At 32.0% G+C, this 21,176-nt stretch overlaps 1 protein-coding gene across 2 annotated transcripts; it reads left to right on the top strand.

The window, feature by feature from the left end:
* The first annotated feature begins 3,424 nt into the window (after positions 1-3,424).
* On the top strand, positions 3,425-19,478 carry LOC148614212 (procathepsin L-like). 2 transcript variants are annotated; one of them, XM_088588132.1, is made up of 10 exons: positions 3,425-3,482; positions 9,616-9,841; positions 11,984-12,126; positions 14,272-14,427; positions 14,725-14,757; positions 15,671-15,862; positions 16,299-16,464; positions 16,686-16,797; positions 17,390-17,489; positions 18,091-19,478. In XM_088588132.1, exons 2-9 carry the CDS (start codon positions 9,640-9,642, stop codon positions 17,487-17,489), a joined length of 1,104 nt encoding a protein of 367 aa, XP_088444258.1. In that variant the 5' UTR covers positions 3,425-3,482; positions 9,616-9,639; the 3' UTR covers positions 18,091-19,478. The 2 variants fall into 2 exon arrangements, with proteins under 2 accessions (XP_088444258.1, XP_088444259.1); XM_088588133.1 differs by lacking the exon at positions 3,425-3,482 and adding an exon at positions 8,446-8,498.
* Positions 19,479-21,176: the final 1,698 nt, after the last annotated feature.

The following is a 21,176-nucleotide window of genomic DNA, read 5'->3' as shown; positions in this document are numbered from 1 at the left end:
ATTTGTCCAATAATTAGATGGTGGTCACGAGCACAATCTGCTCCCCTTATTACTCTTACATCGAACATTGAGTTCTTCCGACATGCAATTATCATCAAGAAATCTATCTGGTTTTTGTCCCGACCATTGGGAGAGTTCCATGTGATCTTGTGTATAACTTTGTGCTGAAACAGAATACCTTCGATGATAATATCATTGACACGACTAAAATCTGTTACCTATTAATGTTTCTTTCCCTTGCTGTCATTACCGACTTCAGCTTTAAAAAAATCTCCAAGGACTACAAGAATGTCATGCCGTGGTGTTTTACTCACAGTGCTTTAAATTCTTTTAAAAAATGCACCAAATAAGCATCAGTTAAGGTAAAATGGTCGAACTAAGATTATTCAAGATATGACTGCTTAGACAAGGCCAACTAAAATGTTTTTGGTTCTCAGGGTCTTCCTCAGCTTTTTTAGAGTTAAATTTATAAAAGAAAGAGCTTCTCTCGTCATTTTATCTGGGTATATAAACAATGTAACGGACTTCTTTTGGGAGCAATTAAATGCCTTCTAATTTTTTCTCACTTACCAAAACATGTATGATATATGCAAAAAGTAAAGGTTGAGATATATTACCCATTTAAAAGTAATCTACATTTCTAATTTTAATTGTATTACCAGGTATACAACTCTTAACTTTTTTCTGTGTTTGAAAAATTACCATTATTAATAGGCAGAAAAAACGTGAATTGATGAAAAAGTTTAAAATATTCTTAATTGGATTGAATTTTCATGATGACTTTTTTTTTAAAGACTTTCTCACAGGTTTTAGCTAATATCTTGAAAATAAAAAAAAAAAGATATTAACAATTGATAAAATCACTCTTTTGATAGAGTTATTGCCCTTGATATTATAACAATTTCATTTTTTTAACCAGATCATATCACAAATGCATCCTTCTCAAAGTTGAATGTTGGTTTTGGATTATCTGCAACGATAAAAGATAAATAAATTTCATAAAAAAAGCACTAAATGTCATTGAAAAAAGGTATGTAACTCTTTACTTCGAGCAAAATTATGTTGCTTTGTTAGTGAATTTAGCCATCCATTATCGATTCAAAATAAACTTCAAACTTTTTGACATATGATACATACATTACATTGGAACGAAGCATTGAGTTGGATGCGGTTTACCATGCGCCAACTGTATGACTATTACATGGACTGCCTCAAAGCTTTACAACACAAGAGAAGAATTTTTTTGGGGTAGAACTTTTGGAAAATCAAGATTTCAAGGAAAAACTCCCAAATTCCAGGTTTGTCTATGAATCTGCGGCTGGGAGTCATTTTCCTAAAATATTTTAGTGAAACATATCTTGACAATAATTAAAAAAAGGGAGATACTACTACCCTTACTTTACTGAAATGGTAAGGTGATGGCAAACACACCGTAAATGCTAGTATGCAGCGAACAATTTTGATTGCCATATATGTTTGCAGTTTGTTCGCGGCTTGTGTACGAAATTCTGCAAACATTGCGGCTTTTATATGGTTTGTAAACGACGAGTTCGCTATAACTCATATTCATCATTCATGTTTGTGATAACTTTGCCAGAAACTTGGTTGATGTTCTGTTTGCCAAAGTGTAAAAAATTCTGGGAATATTCACTGAATGATAGCCAGAACATTCAAATGCTCAGTATTATTATAAATTTTAATCACAGTGGGAAACATTGCAGTTATCATTCTGTGTATTTTCATTTGTTGTTTTGTCTTATTTATTGGCTACAGAGTGTCTGCATGCATAGTACTGATAGTATAATTGAGTTGTTATGCAGATACATGCATGTATCAAACTTACATCTTAAGTTTAAAAAGTGTTTTGACAAAGAAAGGACAGAAATATAAGGCTACATTTATCAATTACCCGAGAACTGAGTATATGCATGAATACTCTGTACCTATGATGTGATTTGTCATAACTTGCTAATAATGGTAAAAACCGATGAATTTTAGACTTGTTTTGGGAACAAAATTTAAATTAAAAAAATGCTGGACCCAAGTGCCTTGCAATTAAATAACCTATACATTAGACAGTGTTCGCTGCCAAATGGCAATAAACCTAAATTGCATGGTAAGTTGATTGCATCAATTCATGGCGGATATACTTGTATGCAGCAAGTTTTCGGTAAAATTGCCGTATTTTAGCAGCAAATATTCACCGGAGAACCATTTTTTGGTAAGTGTTTTTTATTAATGTAATTGATGCAGAACTTGAAAAGTAGGAGGAATGATCATGATATTTGGGGGTGGGGGTCACTATATTTGATTTCGGTTCTGCTTTAGATCAAATAATGTATGAAAACCACGTCTGAAAACCAGATTCGTTTTATTAGTTTTTCCATATAAGTGATTCTGGCCTAAAGTTTATTTAATTTCAAAAAATTTCTACATCAATGAAACGACACAAATGACTGCAAGGAAAGTAATTAAAATAGGAATTTTATAAACACCTGAAAAGTGTGCATCAAACACATATTATATTTGGTGCATCTGTTTGTGTTTTTACTACATCTTTTACCCGATATTATTGTCATTTGATTTTAGTGACTATATTTCAATAGTTCATGGATAAAAAAAATGTGTATTTGTTTACACATTCTATGGAAAATATATAGGACCATTGATTACTCATACAATATACAAACGTATAGTAGATTTTAAAAAATGTTTAATTATAAAAAAAAATATGAATGAACTTCAGTTACCAGTAACAAAACAATATAAGCCAAGAACATGCAGTCCGTCATTAGCTGTCGTTGTTTTTTTTTATGTTCACGTAATGTTATTCGTTTTTTCTATAGATTAGGGCGATTTTCGTCCTTTAAGAATAGTTTCACTGCATTTATTTTGGAGCTTTTTCCAGCTTGCTTTGTGGTATGGGTATGGCTATTACCATCAGCTTAATTGTCTTTTGGTGGCAATATACCACACCACTGTGACATCTACTATTTCGATGAACACTTGGAACAACTTGTATAAATTGGAGATGAATTGAGTCATCCAGACACTCAACTATTTGTATAGTTTCCAGTAAGTTCGTTGTAATTGTCGAATGTGGAAGACATTTTAAATAGACATCAACCTGTGGAACAACCAGATGCATCCAGTTTGTATTAGATGCCACAAGAACAAAATATTTTATAAAATTGTTAAAATATGTAACTTAGTAAATTTTGACAAAATTTTACTATATTTTGGCAATTAAAGAAAAGTAATAACGACGATCCGCTTTTATAATCCAATCCATACCGTCGTTTAAATAATTTTTCAGACTGATTATCCACTCCAGATCATCTTTCGGTATATGCTTGGTTTTTGCACGCGGATCATCACATGACTCAATGTCATATGACAACAACTCAAGTGTGAACAGATATTCAGAACAATAAACTACTGCTTACGAAAGAGAAGTTCAAGAAGGGAAACCTATTCACTTTGTGAGTACCACACTGGAATTGATATTCTTATATCATTCATTTGTTTGATCTTTCATTTGAAGCTTTCGAACGTTACCTATTGGTTGTTTAGTAGGAATTCCATGATTCGTGAAACTGAAAGTTCTTTAAGTGGAAATTTTCATACAAAATGTAATATTTTTCACTCGAACAGGAAGCATAAAGAAGGTCTGATGCCTATCTTCTGCTTCATGAATTCATGCACCCCAAAAATGTATATAAATTACTTATTCTTGCAAAGAATGTGCATGTACTCGTACAAGTTGGAATATGACCTGTAACTGTTCCAGCACATCTGCCGGAACTGCATCTCTTAAAGGTTTTTTGAAATTTTGGCGGCCCTTAGATCTTATATGGTGTAGGCATTGCCTAAATCAGCGAGCACTGTGAGCTTTACCATACATATACTGTCTGCGCGAGACTCGTAAAAATAATAATGGACATTTCAAAGAGTGGGTCAACCCGCTTCGCAAATGCAATATTTTTATTTATATTTAACCAGCAAGCAAGATCAATATTTCTATTTGAAAATCTGTCTTGTTAATTAATGGGGGAGTTTTTTTTTCAATAAATGAATAACGTGAACAATTTTTGTCCCCAAAATTCCAACCCCATACCCCACTTTCCCCTTGCTATCAAAATGTTCAATAACTTTATAGCACTTCGCAATACTTTACATATGGCTTAAGGGCATCTCTAGCAACATCCATTTCAGTTTTGGCCTGTCAGATCAATTTGTACAGATACCTGAAATATTACAGTTTTCCACGGATGGTGGGAATATTTTATGCATATCATGTGAAGTAAACAAAATTCAGACGACAGCTGCAAATTCCAAACAAGAAAATGATTGCTCTTCCTGTCTTAGAAAAGCTATGCTTCGATTTTGATATTGTAATCGGAGTTATGTTTTTTTTCCGAGGCGGGTTAGGTTCTTGACAACAACAGCAGTTTAACAACGGAGATACACGTACGTACATCCACGAGTTTTCCGAAGTTTTTATAAACATAACATTCACTTCTTTAAATAAGTAAAACAAATTAGTAAAAGACTTGAAAACTATCAGAAAAGATGAATTTATTTTTACTGAAACGTAATCTTAACCTATATTTTTTTATTTGTTTGATTGAAGGAAATGATGAATTTTCTCTGTAAGGACAGTCACATTTTGTTACTTCAGTGACGTGACTTTTTTTTGTTAGTATATTGGGGAACCTTAAGTGAAATTTAGAAAGTACATGTAATAATGGTAGAGGTCACACTGCTTTGCGGGGCTCGCTATAATGGTGTGCAAAAAGGACATTAAATGCTAGAGTTCTGTTGCTAGTTCCTGCACAGTTAATTAATTTGTAAATGCTTTTAAGGTAATCTAAACAATACATTCTACAGTGAAAGGTATGGTAAATTAGACTGTTCAGAAAGGTACATGTGTATTGTAAAACTATGTTATATAACTAATTACGTTCTAAATTCACTTTGTTCAAACGAACTTAAAGTATTTATGTGCTCAACCAATGCCCTTTTTTGACCACTGTATGCATATTTGAGCACATTTAAATATCCATACCTGAAAACTTCTATTGTCATAAATAAAAACAACTAAAGTTTGATACTGAAAGGCGCAATGACCACTTCAAAATGTAATTAACAATATTCTACATTTTTGTACATACATATATATATATCAGATATCATGAGATATAATAAATGTCAATTATGCACAAAAATAAACAAAACTGGCCCAACACTATCTACAAAATAAAGAAAAATATGTGTAAGACACAAATATTCATGAACACAATATACATTCTTCATTATTGAAAATTAAACTTCAAATAAACACATCTCTAGTGGTCACTGCCCAATCCTTGATAAATATCTGCACAATTTCTTTTAAATACCTGGCGCGAAAACCGATTTACCGTTAAAAAAATTCCTCTACAAACTACATCCGCACATAAATTTATTTACATGTACAATGTAGAACATACCCTGCATGTACCTGGACCAGAGGTCCATGTTTAGGACCATGTAACCTCATACCCATGGTAGACACTTTTAGGCCAATTTTAGAGCAGGCTTAGTTTGTATTTGATCTGGGTACATGGTGGGTTAACCCCCTGCCTATGGTTATTCTAAAAACTGCAACGTGCATGTACATTTTAGTTAAGAAGCAATACAGTGAACTTAAAAGCAAACCAGCAGCAAAAGTCTACAGTATCTTTTATTTCAGTGCTCTAGGATTTTTCTAAATTTTAGGTTTCCATGGCAAAAATCTAAATGAAGATTAACTTTCCAACACTTGAAGTTTGCTTTATAGAATGTAGACTAAGAAATCCTCTCAACAATCCAAGTTTTTTACTTTCCCATGCCAAAAATTGCACTTGCCATGGGTGATGGGAAAGTGGAATCCTAGAACACTTTATTTAGTCATATGGTTACACAGAGACATTCAAAATTTAGATTTCCCCTTTCTATACAAAACTGTTTGAAAAAATATTTTTCAAGTATTTAATTGATTTTCATGGCTTCTTTGGCGAAAAAAAATAATGAAATTTAATATTAAGATTGATTTCCAGTATTAAAGTACATGTATATCTTCATAGGCACACAAAAAATGTAGATATCTTTGAAAGTAAAAAAAAAGAACAAATTGCCAGATAATGTACATATACAAAACAATGTATATGTAATTATTATGATTATATAAGAAATACATAATTTATCAAAAATAATAAAGATATCTATAATTTGAGTTATGCACAGCCTAGAAACGAGCATCACACTTCAACACTTTTCTTATTTTTATTAAGGCATTGAAAAAAGGCGTGATAGGATAGGTGAACAGTTGTCCATTTTTTAAAAAAATAATTCAGCGTACCGTATCTAGAAACTTTATAATTTTTTTATATTTCTTCTTGGTTTTTGAGTTGCATATTTTAATTTTTAATCAATTTAAAGGCTACTTTCACTGTGAATTCACTTCCCTGACCCATTTTTGCAGGTTTGTCTGATATCTATTCCTGTTAGGCTGAACATCTATTGTTAATCTCTTATGCAATGCTCAGTATTGACAGATTTTTATGGTACAGTTTATAATGTACATGTACTCAAAATGGGATGATATACATGTACATGTACAGTGTGGCATGTGTAGGAGAGATGTCCCAAAAAGTAGTAGTTTCAAGAATGCAGTATGATTTAGGAAGTCATGTGACACTACAATAGTCACTTCTTTATGCCTGATGCTTACAGTCATAATAATGCTACAGTAGGTGGATTACTCTTCAGTTTAAAGTGCATGATACATGAAGACATGTACACTGTACATTGTATTATGACCTAATGATGACAAGGTTTTTATATGTACAGTGTATTCTAAGTGGAAGATTCATTAATGAGTGTGGTTTTGATGAGTTTGATGAGTTAAAGAAACCAGTGTACCACTTAAATCTGTTAACAAAATACAAAAATATACATGTAGTGTACAGTAGGTTACATTTACATGTACATGTATATTTTTTTACTATGGTCATAGGGTTTAAAGTGTGAAACCAAAGTATCTGTTTGAATTTTACTCAAAATGGAAAAAAAGACCTGTCTTCTACATGTATTGTACTATGTATGTGTTCATACATGTACATGTATATATACAATGTATGAACGGTTTAAAACATGATACTAATTTAACAGATACAATACAGATGTGTGTTTGATTCTAGCTTTTCACTTTAGAAATTTCTGGATCTGCCCATTCATGATGTATATATGAACATTGCATACATGTATATTTGGCTTAAAGATTAAGAACATGAAAGGCTATTTTAAGAAAATGTTAATGTCAGTTCTTTGTATAATGTGAATAGATTTTTTACATGGCCTGCTTCTGAGTGTCAACTACAACAAACTACATTTTTGTATGTATGTGCATGCATAATATGATCAGATAAACCATCATCGACGAGAGTTACATGTACTAAGTGCAGGGGTTGAACCAGGTTCAAATTATTATTAACAAGCTTCAAGGTCCGAAACACTCAATTTCTGATGCAGGACTATTATAAGTATATTTACCTAGGTCCTAGTCCTACCATACTTAACATTTATTGAGGACCTTTCATTTAGAATGCAATCAAAATCCAGGACCTCTCACTCTTGGAAGTAAATTAAACCCTGTAGGTGACCAGAATCTTAAGGATGATTTCCAGCTAGTATTCATATATTTGTACACTACAGTGAAAAGTTTTTCAATCACAAAAAATTAAAATAGCACAATGCTATTACTTGCTTAGCACAGTTCATCTAGCTTTTCTGACTACAGTGCCTACATTTGTATGTACATGTACATATTGTGCTAACTACCATAAACCAGCCAACTGTTTTTAAAGAAATGAAGCTGAAAAGCACAATTTAATATTTGTCTGAAGAGAACACTAAATGTTATCTCAAGCATCCAACAATTTTATTTACTAAAATGTAAAAATAGGACATTTGAAAAAATTGAAGTAGGAGACTAATGTATGTTTACATGTAAGACTGTTACTAAGTAAACTAATGATAAGTTGCTTATTTCTTTGAATTTGAAATAAATACAATATACATTTGTACATGTTCATTGATTATCAGGGAAGTCAGATAGAATGTAACTAATGGTGGTTTGAATAATTTGAGTACACTTTTTCATGTACATGTAACTCAGGCTATAGGTAAAAAGAGCTTGGGATTTCTGATTATTCAATATCTTCAGTTCATTTATAGTTTATTTTGGGGAGATCATATGCCTTACATCACATACAAGGTAATTTGACAAACGTTGTTGAATTAATTTAAATCAGCTGACTGCAACACATTGTGTGATCTGATTGGTCATAAAAAGTCACAGGACCCGTTTGGCACATGACTTTACAACATATAGTTATAAAAGTACTTGGATCACATAAAATCATAGTTAGTTTGAGAAGCAATCACTGGTGGTATTATTTGTATCTCCTTCTTGAGTAAGTTGTACTTATTATATGATGTCAGTGTCCTGTTTTAAAGAGTATTTAAAATTTGATATTACATGTAACTTATATTTAGCTGGATACATTTTGTTATTGTTGATATCTGAGGTGCATTTTGTTAGATTCAATTTAAATACTGTGGCTAGGTTACCAGTATTGTATTTTATTTTGGAGGTGTACCTTTCAGTTTAAGAATTTATTCTTCTTATGAAAATGATTGGAATACAGCAGGACTTTATTAGAATATGAAAAAAAAACAAAATGTATGAATATGTACAAATGTACTTGTATCTTCATAGAAACCATAGATGTACAGAGCAATGCTTTTATGTACATTATTGTAGGATGTTTGTGCTTATGATGACCCTATCTTGAAATGTTAGGTTGAATCTAAATCTTATTGTGTCAAGTAGATCACTTACATGTACAGTAATGCCAACAATTATAAATATGAAATTGGAGTTTTTATCACCACGATTACAATTAGTAGTCCTGAAAACTTTTTAAATCTGGTATAATGACAATGTATTATAAAAAAAAATATTCATGTACATGTATATATGTAGTTGTTTGTTGTATAAAATGTGAAGCTTATAGAATTTTCCATGTACAGTAGGTTGGTAATTGGAATTGCAATACAGGATCTCATGAATTTGTAACATTTGTAAAACAAGTGGGGAAAATTAAGTAGGATTAAAAATTCATCATGGTATAGCTGTACATTGTACCTTTACTTGTATCTGATAGATTATCCAGGATGTTATCCAGTTAAAGTTATTAGTAACTTTTCCTAATGAAGTTTTATTGTCAGTTTAAAACTTTTCCTTATCATGTACATGTGTTTATTTACCTTAATGCACAGCAGTTTTAGTTATAGTTTCATTTCCATATTAAAAAGGCCTGCTACAGTCTTCACCTCATATTATTTTGTTGTTAGTTGCATATACATGTACATGTACCATACTGTAGCAGAATATTGGTAACATACATGTATGTGCCAAATGTTCAACTTTTTTTTTGGACAGCTTCCAAAGTGCTACTGTTCTTGGTTGGGTCATAAAAGCACAATAGTAAATTTTGTGTGATAATACATGCTTTTTATTCTTTCCAGATTTGTCAAGTTCAAAGATAAATCATGCTGTATTTAACTGTGATACTTGCTGCTGTTGTGGCAGTTTATACTGCACCAACCTCAGAAGAACAGAACTCTATCATCAGATACTTTGACATAAAGCCTGCTTCCATTCACTTAGAACAAATAAGAAAACCAACAAAATCAGTAGTCACATCTTTTGAACCATATGACAAGTCATGGGAGAAATTTAAGATGGAGCATGGTAAGTTTGAACTGTTCACAAATCAGACAAGCTGCCACATGTACATGTGATTGCATGTGTATTTTTTTAAGTTACTAAATACTTGCGCATTTGCTTTTACAAGTGTTACATTTGAGCAGTTGTACCTAATGTACATGTATGTCTGTTTTTCTCATTTTTTTTTGTTTCTGTTTTTTTTTCTCCACTCCTTGTAGAAAGTTCTAATTGGGTGTGGTCCACTGTCACTCCTGTGTTTAATTTGGGGTAAACTTATTGCTAGGATGAAAATATTAAGGTCAATCAATTTCTTCCTGAGCTGAAATTTTAAACAAACATCGTATTTATATAAACAGATTAAAGGCATTAAGGTAATCTTGTTTAGGTGATTGAGTGAATTTTAAGACAACTGTTTCATTATTATTATTACTCTACCATAAAGGTGTGTAAGTACATGTACATTCAATAAAATGTGTATTTTCTGTTAAATGTCTATGGGGCGGAAAATTATCATTTTGAACAACAGATATTTAAATGTCCTTTACAGGAAGAAATAAATTCTAGATTTAGTATATTCTGTGACAATGCACAAGGAAGTTTTATCTAATTTGGCTATTGTATAAGTGTGTCATTTCTCAGGTTTTCCCTATTTTCAAATTCAAAAATTCATTGATGTTTGATTTCTGGAAAGTAGAATTATACTTAAATTTTTTTTTTGTGTTCTTAAATAAATAATGTGCATGTACATGTATGCATTTTAAATACTGTTTGGGTAAGTTTTGTATGAGAATTGCAATACCTGTATAGAGCAACAGAAGATTGGGAAGAACAGGAAGAATTCAGTTTTAACATAACAACATCCTTGTTCACTTGGCATTTCAAACATAAAATCATTTTCAAAACACAGTTACTTTTCTGTCACTTCCTCAAACTTTGTTTATATATGTACTTTGGTTTTTGTAAAAGTTTTCTTGCAACCACTTTACAGCCGCATGTCAGTAGTTCTATATATATACACTATGTATGAATGCCATATCATAGATTGTGATTTCGGGCAACAACAACTTCATGTTTAACTGCTCTTATTATATCTGATCATTTAAGGCTTGTTTTTATACTCCCCACAAACAACGTATATAAATGTAGGTTTCACCCAGTCTGTCTGTTTGTCTGTCTGTCTGAACTATTACTAAGCAGCTTGCAGCATTGTTATGAAACTTTGTTGGATCCCAGATGTAATATAACCACATGGAGAGGTGCATGCTGTCAGAAATTTATGTTTAGGCAAAAATTGTAGAATGACGTCTGAAGAACTTCTTCAGCTAAACCTTGTCTCATGGGTTGTCTGCAACTCCTCAACAACTCACAGGATTGTTAGGAAACTTAATGGAGTATTGAAATACCATATTGGGATGTGAAAGTTGTCAAAAAGATGACAGTTTGGACTTTATCAGCAAAACTTGGTCTGATTTATGGTTCACAACTCCTCCTTATTGACTTGCAGAACTGTATGAAACTCAATGGTGTGTCAGATTATGGAGATGTTCATATTGTCAGGAATTAGTCATATTCTGTCATTGTGTTGTCAACAAAAAGAAATAGTACTAATTGCTGTTTGGAGTTGGCAGCAGATTGTGTGTCAAAAGTGCTTACTCTATCTCACTTAAAAATTGTGTTCTGTATGAATGGTATGTCCACATTGGTTCCCACATGTACAGGGTTCAACAGGCTGGGGGGTATTAGTCCGGTTAGGGTCAGTGTCTAGTTAATATTTTACCAAGATAGGAGCAGTTTATCATGTCTTAGTGCAGAGAAATTGTTTGTATTAAGAATGGATTTCATTTGCTTCCCCCCCAAAAAAAATGACATATTTTGGAGTATATTATTGTACTGTTACCCACCTTATAAAAGTTAGTGTAGCAAACATTTGTGCCAATGGTTGTAAAATTTGAATTGTACGTTTTGCATATAAAAGGTTTTTTTTTATTTTAAGAATATTTGTTAAGGTATTGCCTAATTTTTTTTTACATATACTGCAAAAACTTAACATAATCTGGTTTGATCCATCCCTAAAGTTGTAAGTCAGAGGTTTAAGTTCAGAGATTGGTGCTTTTAATTATTCCATTGCGATCAAGTATGTGCACTTATGATAAACTAATATTCCAGGCAAAAATTACCACTCAGTTGAAGAAGAAATTTACCGTAAAAGTGTCTTCAAGAAGAATGCCCTGAAAGTAGAAGAACATAACAAACAATACAGTTTGGGCAAGAAGTCATACTACATGGGCATTAACCAGTTTGCTGATATGGTAAGTAGGACAAATTCCATGCTAAAGTGTTTAAAAAATGACAAAGGTACACTTAAAGGTGTTTTTTACCCCCTTCTTATTATAACATGGTAAGATGTTGACATCACCATGTACATTTGTCAAGATTTTGTTGCACTATGAAAGCATTATCATATTAGAATTTATTTTTTAATGCTTACCTAGTAATGGTACATGTACATTGTACATCAAAAGAAGTTACAAACTCGAGATTTTACTTGCTGGTTTTGAAAATTTCTATAGAATGAGCCATTTTGACCTGACTATGACTCACTTGCTCAGTACAGACAGTTCACTAATGTTGGAAATGCAATACATTATCACATTTTTAACTGGCTGGTTGCAAGTATAAGTTTTTTTGAAAGAAACAATTATTTTCAGGAAATTCAGGGTGTCAATTTCACCTACAAATATACCTTTTCCTTTTCTCTAATAAGCCCTCCCTTAAGATTGACTAGAGCTTAGATTGGTTGTTATCATTTCAATGTTTCATTGTGGAAGGGGTAACAAGCAGTTACTTAATTTATGACTCTGGTTACTTGTTTTTTTTTGTTAATTGGAAGCTTTGCTGTTATATACCCAGCAAAATGAAATAACATGATATTATGAGATACCCTCAAAAAATTGCCTGTCCGTCTATCTGTCTATTCCTTGATAATTTCCAGAAGATATCAATAAATGTTTATGAAACTTTGCACAGTTCTGTAGTACTGTGAAATATAGGTTAAGATCACAGACTTTGCACATTTTGTCATCCCCAATTTTTCACCATGATTTGGCTGGGAATCACTTGATGTTCCATTTATGCCCTCATTTTGCTAAGGATGGTTAAACACTGAAAGAGCAGAAATTATAAGATTAAAAATATGAAGTAAAAAAACACACAAAGGACAAGTGGAAATAGAAGTCTTTTGAAATCAGTGACTTTCCTTAAAATTTGTTGAAATAAGTCCCAGTGCAGGATGTCTGTCAGTTATGTTTCCTTGAAAATCTTATTAGACTTTCTTATTAGATATGAAGATTAACTTTACATTGACAATTTGTTTTAATCCTTTCTCTCATGTGATTGGAGTATTGGTGTGAACAAGGATTCACCCCAAGTTAAGTGGGTGGAGATCTGTACTCAGTTAACTTGGAAACGTATGTGGGCTTCCAGTTTTGAAAGATAAAACCAAGAAATTTTTGGAAATGATAATCTGTAAGCATGTCTCTTATCTATGCTGAATTGATAGAAATAACACTTCGAGTAGGTTTGTATATATGCAGGCATTGAGTGCATGTACATGTGCTTGGTGAAGTCTGAATATTGAAATAAAAATAAAATGAAAAAAGTTAAATCAAGCAAATTGAAGAATAATTTTTTTATTCATCTCAGAAATCCCTGTCTATTATATAAAACTGATAAATCGTGATATGAATTTTAGTTCAGGTAGAAAATGTTTGTTAGTTTTAACTGTAAGAAGTAAAATGTAACACTGAACAAAGTTTTGATAAACTTATTTTAATAATAGTTGCTTTCTGGAGGACTTAATTTTTAAAATTTGTGACTCTATAATGGTACATGTACATGAACGGTGATATTGATATCATGAATTGTGATATTGATATCAAGACATACTGGTTATTTCTTCATGGAAGTTAATTACAACCATTTATTAATTTATTTAGTTAATTAGAAGCTTAAAAGTTTCATTATTTAAACTTAAATGAAGCCTGCTTAGTGTATAGTATTATTGTGTAAGGTTTTCCATAATGGCTTAGTTATTGGTCTGAGGCTAGCCATATTGGACTAAGGCATAGCCGAAGTCCAATATTTCTAGCCGAGGACCAATAACTCAGTCAATATGGAAAACCTTACGCAATTATACCATCATTGCCTAACTAATCCAATATGGATTTTAACCAGTCCAATATGACATATTAGACAGGTAAAAGCTGTATTGGATGGCTATATCTTGTATTGGCGCACTTTAGTATTTTGTATCGTATTGGCAGTTTTGATCATATTTGGGCCAATAGTTGAAAGTTAGTCAATAAATGTACATACAGCACCACTGGAATCATTAGTGTTTACCGGTAAGTGAATTTTAGTTTCCATTGAGTATTTATCTCTGATTTTTATTATAGGAACACTGGGAATTTAAACAGCACAATGGTTTCCTTTACAAGAAAATGATCAACAGAACCAGAGAGGGATCACTGTTTTTAGCTCCATCCAATGTTGTTTTACCAGATAATGTTGACTGGAGGGAAAAAGGATATGTTACACCTGTGAAGAACCAGGTAAATAACAGTTGAATGACCAATTTCCTGACTGTTAAATTTATGACTTTAAAGGTGTTATGATATAAGATATCCAATGGTAAAGCTTTTGTTTGTTGAGTACCAATTTTTTGGTTTTTCTAGTTCTGTCAAATCATGTGCTTATCTGTCCATTGTTAAAGTAGCAACAAGCAGTACACAGCTGAGTTAATACCTTTACAGAAGTGGATGCATCAAGTACATGTACAATGTATATAAGATAGTAGTGCCTCATTGGTTATTATATGATATTTCAATAGTTTATTTTTATATTTACAGGGCCAGTGTGGATCTTGTTGGTCATTCAGTACGGTAAGTTTAAGCTTTTCTGTAAAATTTCATTTAACTTAAAGATATAAGCACATGTATACAAAGTACCTCGTAAGCAGTAAGGTGCTAAGGGCAAACAATATGTTACAGTCATGACAGTTTAATTGAGTACTCAAGTTCTTATGAAGACAATGTACTTGGATTTGTGAAAATGTAGGACCTCTATTTTTACTACATCTTTGCAGACAAACACCATGTGAAAATAACCATAAACTTGTTTTTATTAGTTACTTTTACCTCGTGTATACTACACAATATATTCATTTCATTTTTGGAATGGTTTTCACTTCTGTCAAGCAAATCCTGATTTTCCTAATTATTCCTGACTTTTCCTGATTTTGAGCAATTCCTGATTTTTTCCAGAAGTTTCCAGAGAAACTCCTGATAAATCCTGATTTTGAACCTTTGCACCACAAAAAATAGTTGTTGAAATATTTATATATTTCATAGTGTTTTACATGTAAAACTGAATGTATATGTGATGAATGATATTGTGTATTCATTGGGTTGCTGTTTTACATTCAAATTGTGACTTAATATATCCTTCACTACGTATTTTAATCAGTGTTTTTTTCAAAGTGTTGCTTGTCAAATTGCTACATTTCTAGAAAGCTCTTAGAAGGGAGGGCGGCGGCCATTTTCATGGAATTTTGTGTTATTACGTTACTTTTTAAAAAATTCCTGATAACCACCTGGTTTTTAAGAAAATTATTTCCTGATTTCTTAATTTTTTTTTTTCCACAAAAAGTGTTTGACAGACTGCACTTGTATTATTATATTTGGAGCGATGATTCAAACAAACACTTACACAAATAAGTTTAAGGAAGGTAATTTAAAAACCGACTTGACATAAAAAGCAACAAGCATTTCAAAGTTACTGTTCACTACTTTACAGACTGGTGCTTTGGAGGGACAAACATTTAGAAAGACTGGTAAACTTATCTCACTCAGCGAACAACAGTTGGTTGATTGTTCTGGGGACTATGGAGATGAGGGTTGTAATGGTGGTCTCATGGATAATGCCTTCAAATACATCAAAGCTGTAGGAGGATTGGAGACAGAGGAAGATTACCCATATCTAGCCAAGGTATAGATGATAAATGTGCAAATAGTCGTTTATTCTTGTATTAGTTAGTGTCTGAAGTCTGGTACCTCCCATATTTGCATCCCACTGGCATTATTTGTTGAAACATAGATATTCATTTTGTAAGCATACTGTGTTTTTATATCTCAGGTAAGTTGGAATCTTATCAGAGGGACTTGGTGGACGTGTTCTTAAAAAGATATTTGTAATTTTATTGAAATTTGTGAAGAATAGCATCAGTGTTGCATGAAAATCATGACTTTTTATGTCTACATATTTGAATCTAAAATTTGTATACAAATGTACATCAATACCCCATAACCTTGAACGTCTTTGTAGTTGAATTTTATGTCCATAAAACATTTCCTTCTAGAATTAGAGTTATCTATCTTGCAACTAATTTGCTGGTGTTATATTCATGTTGATCTTTTCATTCTAGCAAAAAACCTGCAAGTTTGATTCCAGTAAAGTTGCAGCTACAGATACAGGATATGTAGATGTAGAAAGTGAGAGTGAAGATGCTTTACAAAAAGCCTCAGCAACTATTGGTCCAATTTCTGTGGCCATTGATGCTAGTCATCAGTCATTCCAGATGTACAGTGGAGGTGAGGCATTAATAGAGAAACCACTTTCGAAGCTCTGTTGAAGTCATAGACATAAGACATACATTTTTCACGTTAATAATCAGTTTTGTGTACAAAAAAAAATATTGAACAGCTGAATGATTAGTTTTTTAACTTTAGGTACAGTTCCAGCCTTACCAAACAGGTCATTGTGAAAAAGCATTTTTCTCATTTGACTAATTAATGAATTTGTTAATCTTTAGGTGTGTATGATGAACCAGAATGCAGCAGTGAACAGTTAGACCATGGGGTGTTGGTTGTTGGATATGGCACTGATCAAGATTCAGGAAAAGATTATTGGCTTGTAAAAAATAGGTAAATAATTATCTTATGGAAGATTTTATCATTCATGATTTCAATACAACCTGTACATTTTCCAGTTCACAGCTTTCAAATCAGTTTAAATTCAGAGTTCTTGAAAAACTAACATTATTTCCAACACTTATATTGAGTTACCAATACTAATAACAGTTGAAAAAGGTAGCAGGCCTCAAAACCTTAAGTATATTAGAGATAGGCTGATTGGCTCTAAATCAGAATAATGTACAAAAAAATGTATCATGGTGGGTGATATGCTTAAGTGTACCATCGGCCGATCAGACTGGTTACTTTTGTGAGCTAGCACATGAAATATATGACCTTGCCTGTTGAGCTACGGCAAAACAGGGTTGATTTAGTTGATCACAATGCATGAGATATCTGCATTAGGGCATTAAACCACTATCAATCAATCAATCAATTAGCCAACCAATCAGTATGAATGATGTCACAATACCAACTTAGTTTACACAATATAATTTAATTTAGATGGTTTTCAAAAAACACAGCTTAGTTTTTGAATCACTGCAGTTCTATATAAAGTATGTACTAGTATATTTTAAATTAATCAATGTTTTATGTATTTCAGTTGGGGAGAGTCCTGGGGAGATTCTGGTTATGTGAAGATGTCCAGGAACAACAATAACCAGTGTGGTATAGCAACACAAGCCAGTTATCCTCTTGTTTAGGTAAGATTGATACAGTGGTCAAACATTGGGTAATTTTCAGTCTTTGAGGAGTTTTTTAAATTATGTCAAGTTTTCTGTCAATAATTGGAAAGTGAATACCAGGTTTTAAATTGTTTAGTTATGGTTTTTCATGAAAAAGTGTATGGTCTTTAGTTTAAACATATTTATTTGCTTAAGAGTACAAGCAAGGGGGTAGGACTCAAGTTATAACAATATTATGGAGGTCCTCTCTGTATGCTCTTCATAGAGTAAGTTTAATAAAAGCACCTTCAAAGGGAATGTTATTACTAAATATTTACTTTCTTGGTCAAATCTTTAAAATTGTTGCTCTAATGACTTAAAGATGGAATTCTAGATAGCTTTAATCATTTATCGTTTTATTTTATGGGTTATTGCTGTAAGATTGTCCACAGGTCATTGTTGACATTTTGATCTGAGCTGCTATAGTAATTAATTCATTATTGAAAGGTTTTATCACCTCTTTTTTTTTTAAAGTATCTTTTTACTCTTTGAAAAAGATTACCTCCCTTACATATTAAGGATCTGTTGAATCATTAGCCTTTCATTTTCAATACTAAGATTATCTCCCTTACTTTTTCAGGTCGTGATGAATCATTGCCTAAACCATGAAGAGATCCAGTGATATCATAATTAGAAACAAGTCTTTCATTGTTGTTTCTTACAAACATTTTTGTCTGTTGAATGATTATGTTATGTCAATAAGTAATACATCATCTGAACTGATTGGAATGGAATTCAGTACATTGTTATAGATCAAATATGTAAAACTAGTTTTTTTTTATTATGTGAAGCAAAGCTTGTTATGTTGGTATGAGCGAAGCCATACCATGGAAAGATGTAGGTTTGAAATATCAGGCTTTCTTTTCATAAGGCTATTTAGATGTTTTTCAAACGATTTAAATTCGAAAAAGAAGAATTTTTCATATTTTGAGGATTAAGAAAGCTCTTTATTTAGAATGTTTTATGAAGCTAGACCAAGTTAGTTTTTCAAGTATGGAAGTTGGATTTCATCATTTAAAATCATGTTATATTTGTATGTGATTTGTAAATATACTACATGTACCCTCAAAGGAGAATTTCTTTTTAAAAGAAACATGGTTCAGGCTTGTGAAGTACAAGTTTCTAAATGAAGGTGCATATATAAATAAAAAATGGCACAACTCAAATTGGCATGGACCACTTCCAAAATTCAGGTTGAAGATTTGTAAATGTTATAATATCAGTAAAACCAATCATTATAAACTAGTTGTTGTTTCCATACTGATGTTGATGTCCAGTATCAATACATTGTACTTTATACTTGTATACATGTTTATTGTATGTTTTATACAGCATTTGAATTTATAACATTCCATGATTTACATGGTTTTATAGAAGTCTTACTCCAGCAATGCTAGAGATTGCCTGGCAAAAATACATGTATTTTGTGACATGGTACCGAAACAGAATCCCAACCTCTGACATTGTAGTAGTATAGAAGATCTGATGATTTAAAGTTCTGCTGTGTACAATCAGTATATATATATATGTGTGTGTGTTGTTTTTTGTCCATTTTTTATATTGACAACAGCAAATATTCTGTCTTTTTTTCTTTGGTGCAATGGACATGAAGTTTATATTTGCCACACATTTATTTGACTTTTTGGGTAATTATAAGCTACATATTCATGGAGAATACAAACGTATTAAGTAAATCATTCAAAATACACTAAAATTCGATGGAGTTTATTAGTTATTAAATAACTAGTTCATTTATTTAATATTTTACCAGAAAAAGTGTGAAGATCTGTTAAGAATCTCACTTAAAATCAATTATTTAATTTCCAATTTACATGTATTTTGATAAGGTTTAATTACCACAACATACTAGTACTTCCCACCCCAAATTAATGTAGATTTTGTATTATTCTGAGGCTGCCATTGAACCTTAATTTCATTTGACTTTTTCAATAAATTATGTTGTTTATAGTCTCTATTGTTTTATTTAATCCAGTATTGAAAACTGTAATATATATATCAGATATATCAGCATACCTGGTAGCCAACATTTGTAAATGTGTGTTGGGGTTTCACACATAACACTCTCAAAATACGCTCCAAACGTAACAGGGGCCTTCAGGTTCATTTATGTGTTGCTTTCTGGCTTATAAATTACAAATCTACGACTGCACTACTTATTTGAATGTTTGATTTTAATTTATGTTCGAACAAAAAATCTTGAAATGAAGGCTGTTGAACTTAGTTTTTTTTATTGCAAAACTTTGTCTCGTGCCTTGTCCACAACTCCTCTGTAACGTCTTGCAGGATTGTTCTGAAACTTAATGGGGTGTAAGATGATTTGCTTACTGTCAGGAATTTATTGAGGCCAAAATTGTAAAAATGGTGGCTGTTGGAACTAAGGCATTTTTCAGAAAAAAAAATGGTCTGATTCGTTGTCCACAACTGGCAGGATTGTTATGAAACTTAATGGGGTGTTAGATGACAATATGGAGATGTGCATATTGTCAGGAATTAATGTTTGGGCAAATATTTTGAAAATTACGATTGTTGGACACGTGCATTTCAGCAAAACTTATGCTTTCTCCGCAACTCTTCCTAAACGACCTTCAGGCTTGTTATGAAACTTAATGGGGTGTTAAATTACCATATTGTGGTTGCTTTTATCAGGAATTTACGTTTGAACAAAAATTGTAGAAATAATGATCTTTGAACATAAGGCATTTTTCACCAAAACTTGGTCTGATGCATTGTCCACAACTCCCAATTACGACTTGCATGATTGTTATGAAACTCAATGGAGTGTTAGATTACCATATGGAGATGAGTATATTTTCAGGAATCAGTCATATTTTGTTATTGTGTTCTCCAAAAAAAAATGTACTGATTTGCTGTTTTGATTTGGGTGTTCAGAAATGGCAGCAAATTGTGCGTCAAAAGTACATAGTCTATCCACAATAAAATTGTGTCCAATATGAATGGTATGTCCACATTGGTCACCAAATGTTCAGGGTTCAACAGGCTGCGGATAGTAGTCCTGTTCACATGGGCTAATGTCTAGTTTATTTTGTGAATATTTCTTATTTCCTTTGTTTAAATGCAAGTTTGAAAGTTCTTTGGCCACTTTCATTCTGGTTAGAACTTTATCATGTATTATATCACCAACCAAATTCAGCGCAGTTGATATGTACCAATATTTGTTCCAAATGTTCAGACTGTATTTTATTTGTAAAGTTTAACATCGGTTCTTGATTGTAAAATGGTTTGACACTGTCATTGTCAGTAGATACATTGTTTTGTGTGGTAACTTGAATATCGGTTGACGGAGCTGTATGAATTTGACCAAAAGATTCCGAACTAAAAGAGGAAGATTACTTTTGTTATGAATTGGTACGGGCATTTCGAACTAAATGGTGGGTTAAATCGAGGTTTTACAACGCTAAACTTATGGCGTGAATATACCGGTGGCGATTCAATAGCATTTGCATGCTTTTAATGTCATAATCGGTAACCGAAACTTTCACGTACATATACATAATCATAGCGGGAAGCCCATTTAATTTTTTTGAAAAAATACAATAGCATGTTTTCGAGTCATTAGAATGTATTCATAAAAAGGATGGTGTTTTCCAGTTATAGCACAATAACTCAAATCTTAATGAAACTTTT

This window comes from Perna viridis, chromosome 6 (genome assembly GCF_037379345.1).
Source record: "Perna viridis isolate PV_CMFRI_1.1 ecotype Kerala chromosome 6, ASM3737934v1, whole genome shotgun sequence".
In the NCBI taxonomy this organism is placed as follows: Eukaryota; Metazoa; Mollusca; class Bivalvia; order Mytilida; family Mytilidae; genus Perna; species Perna viridis.
The sequence above is the reverse complement of the archived record's forward strand: the minus strand, read 5'-3'. Positions and strand labels throughout refer to the sequence as shown.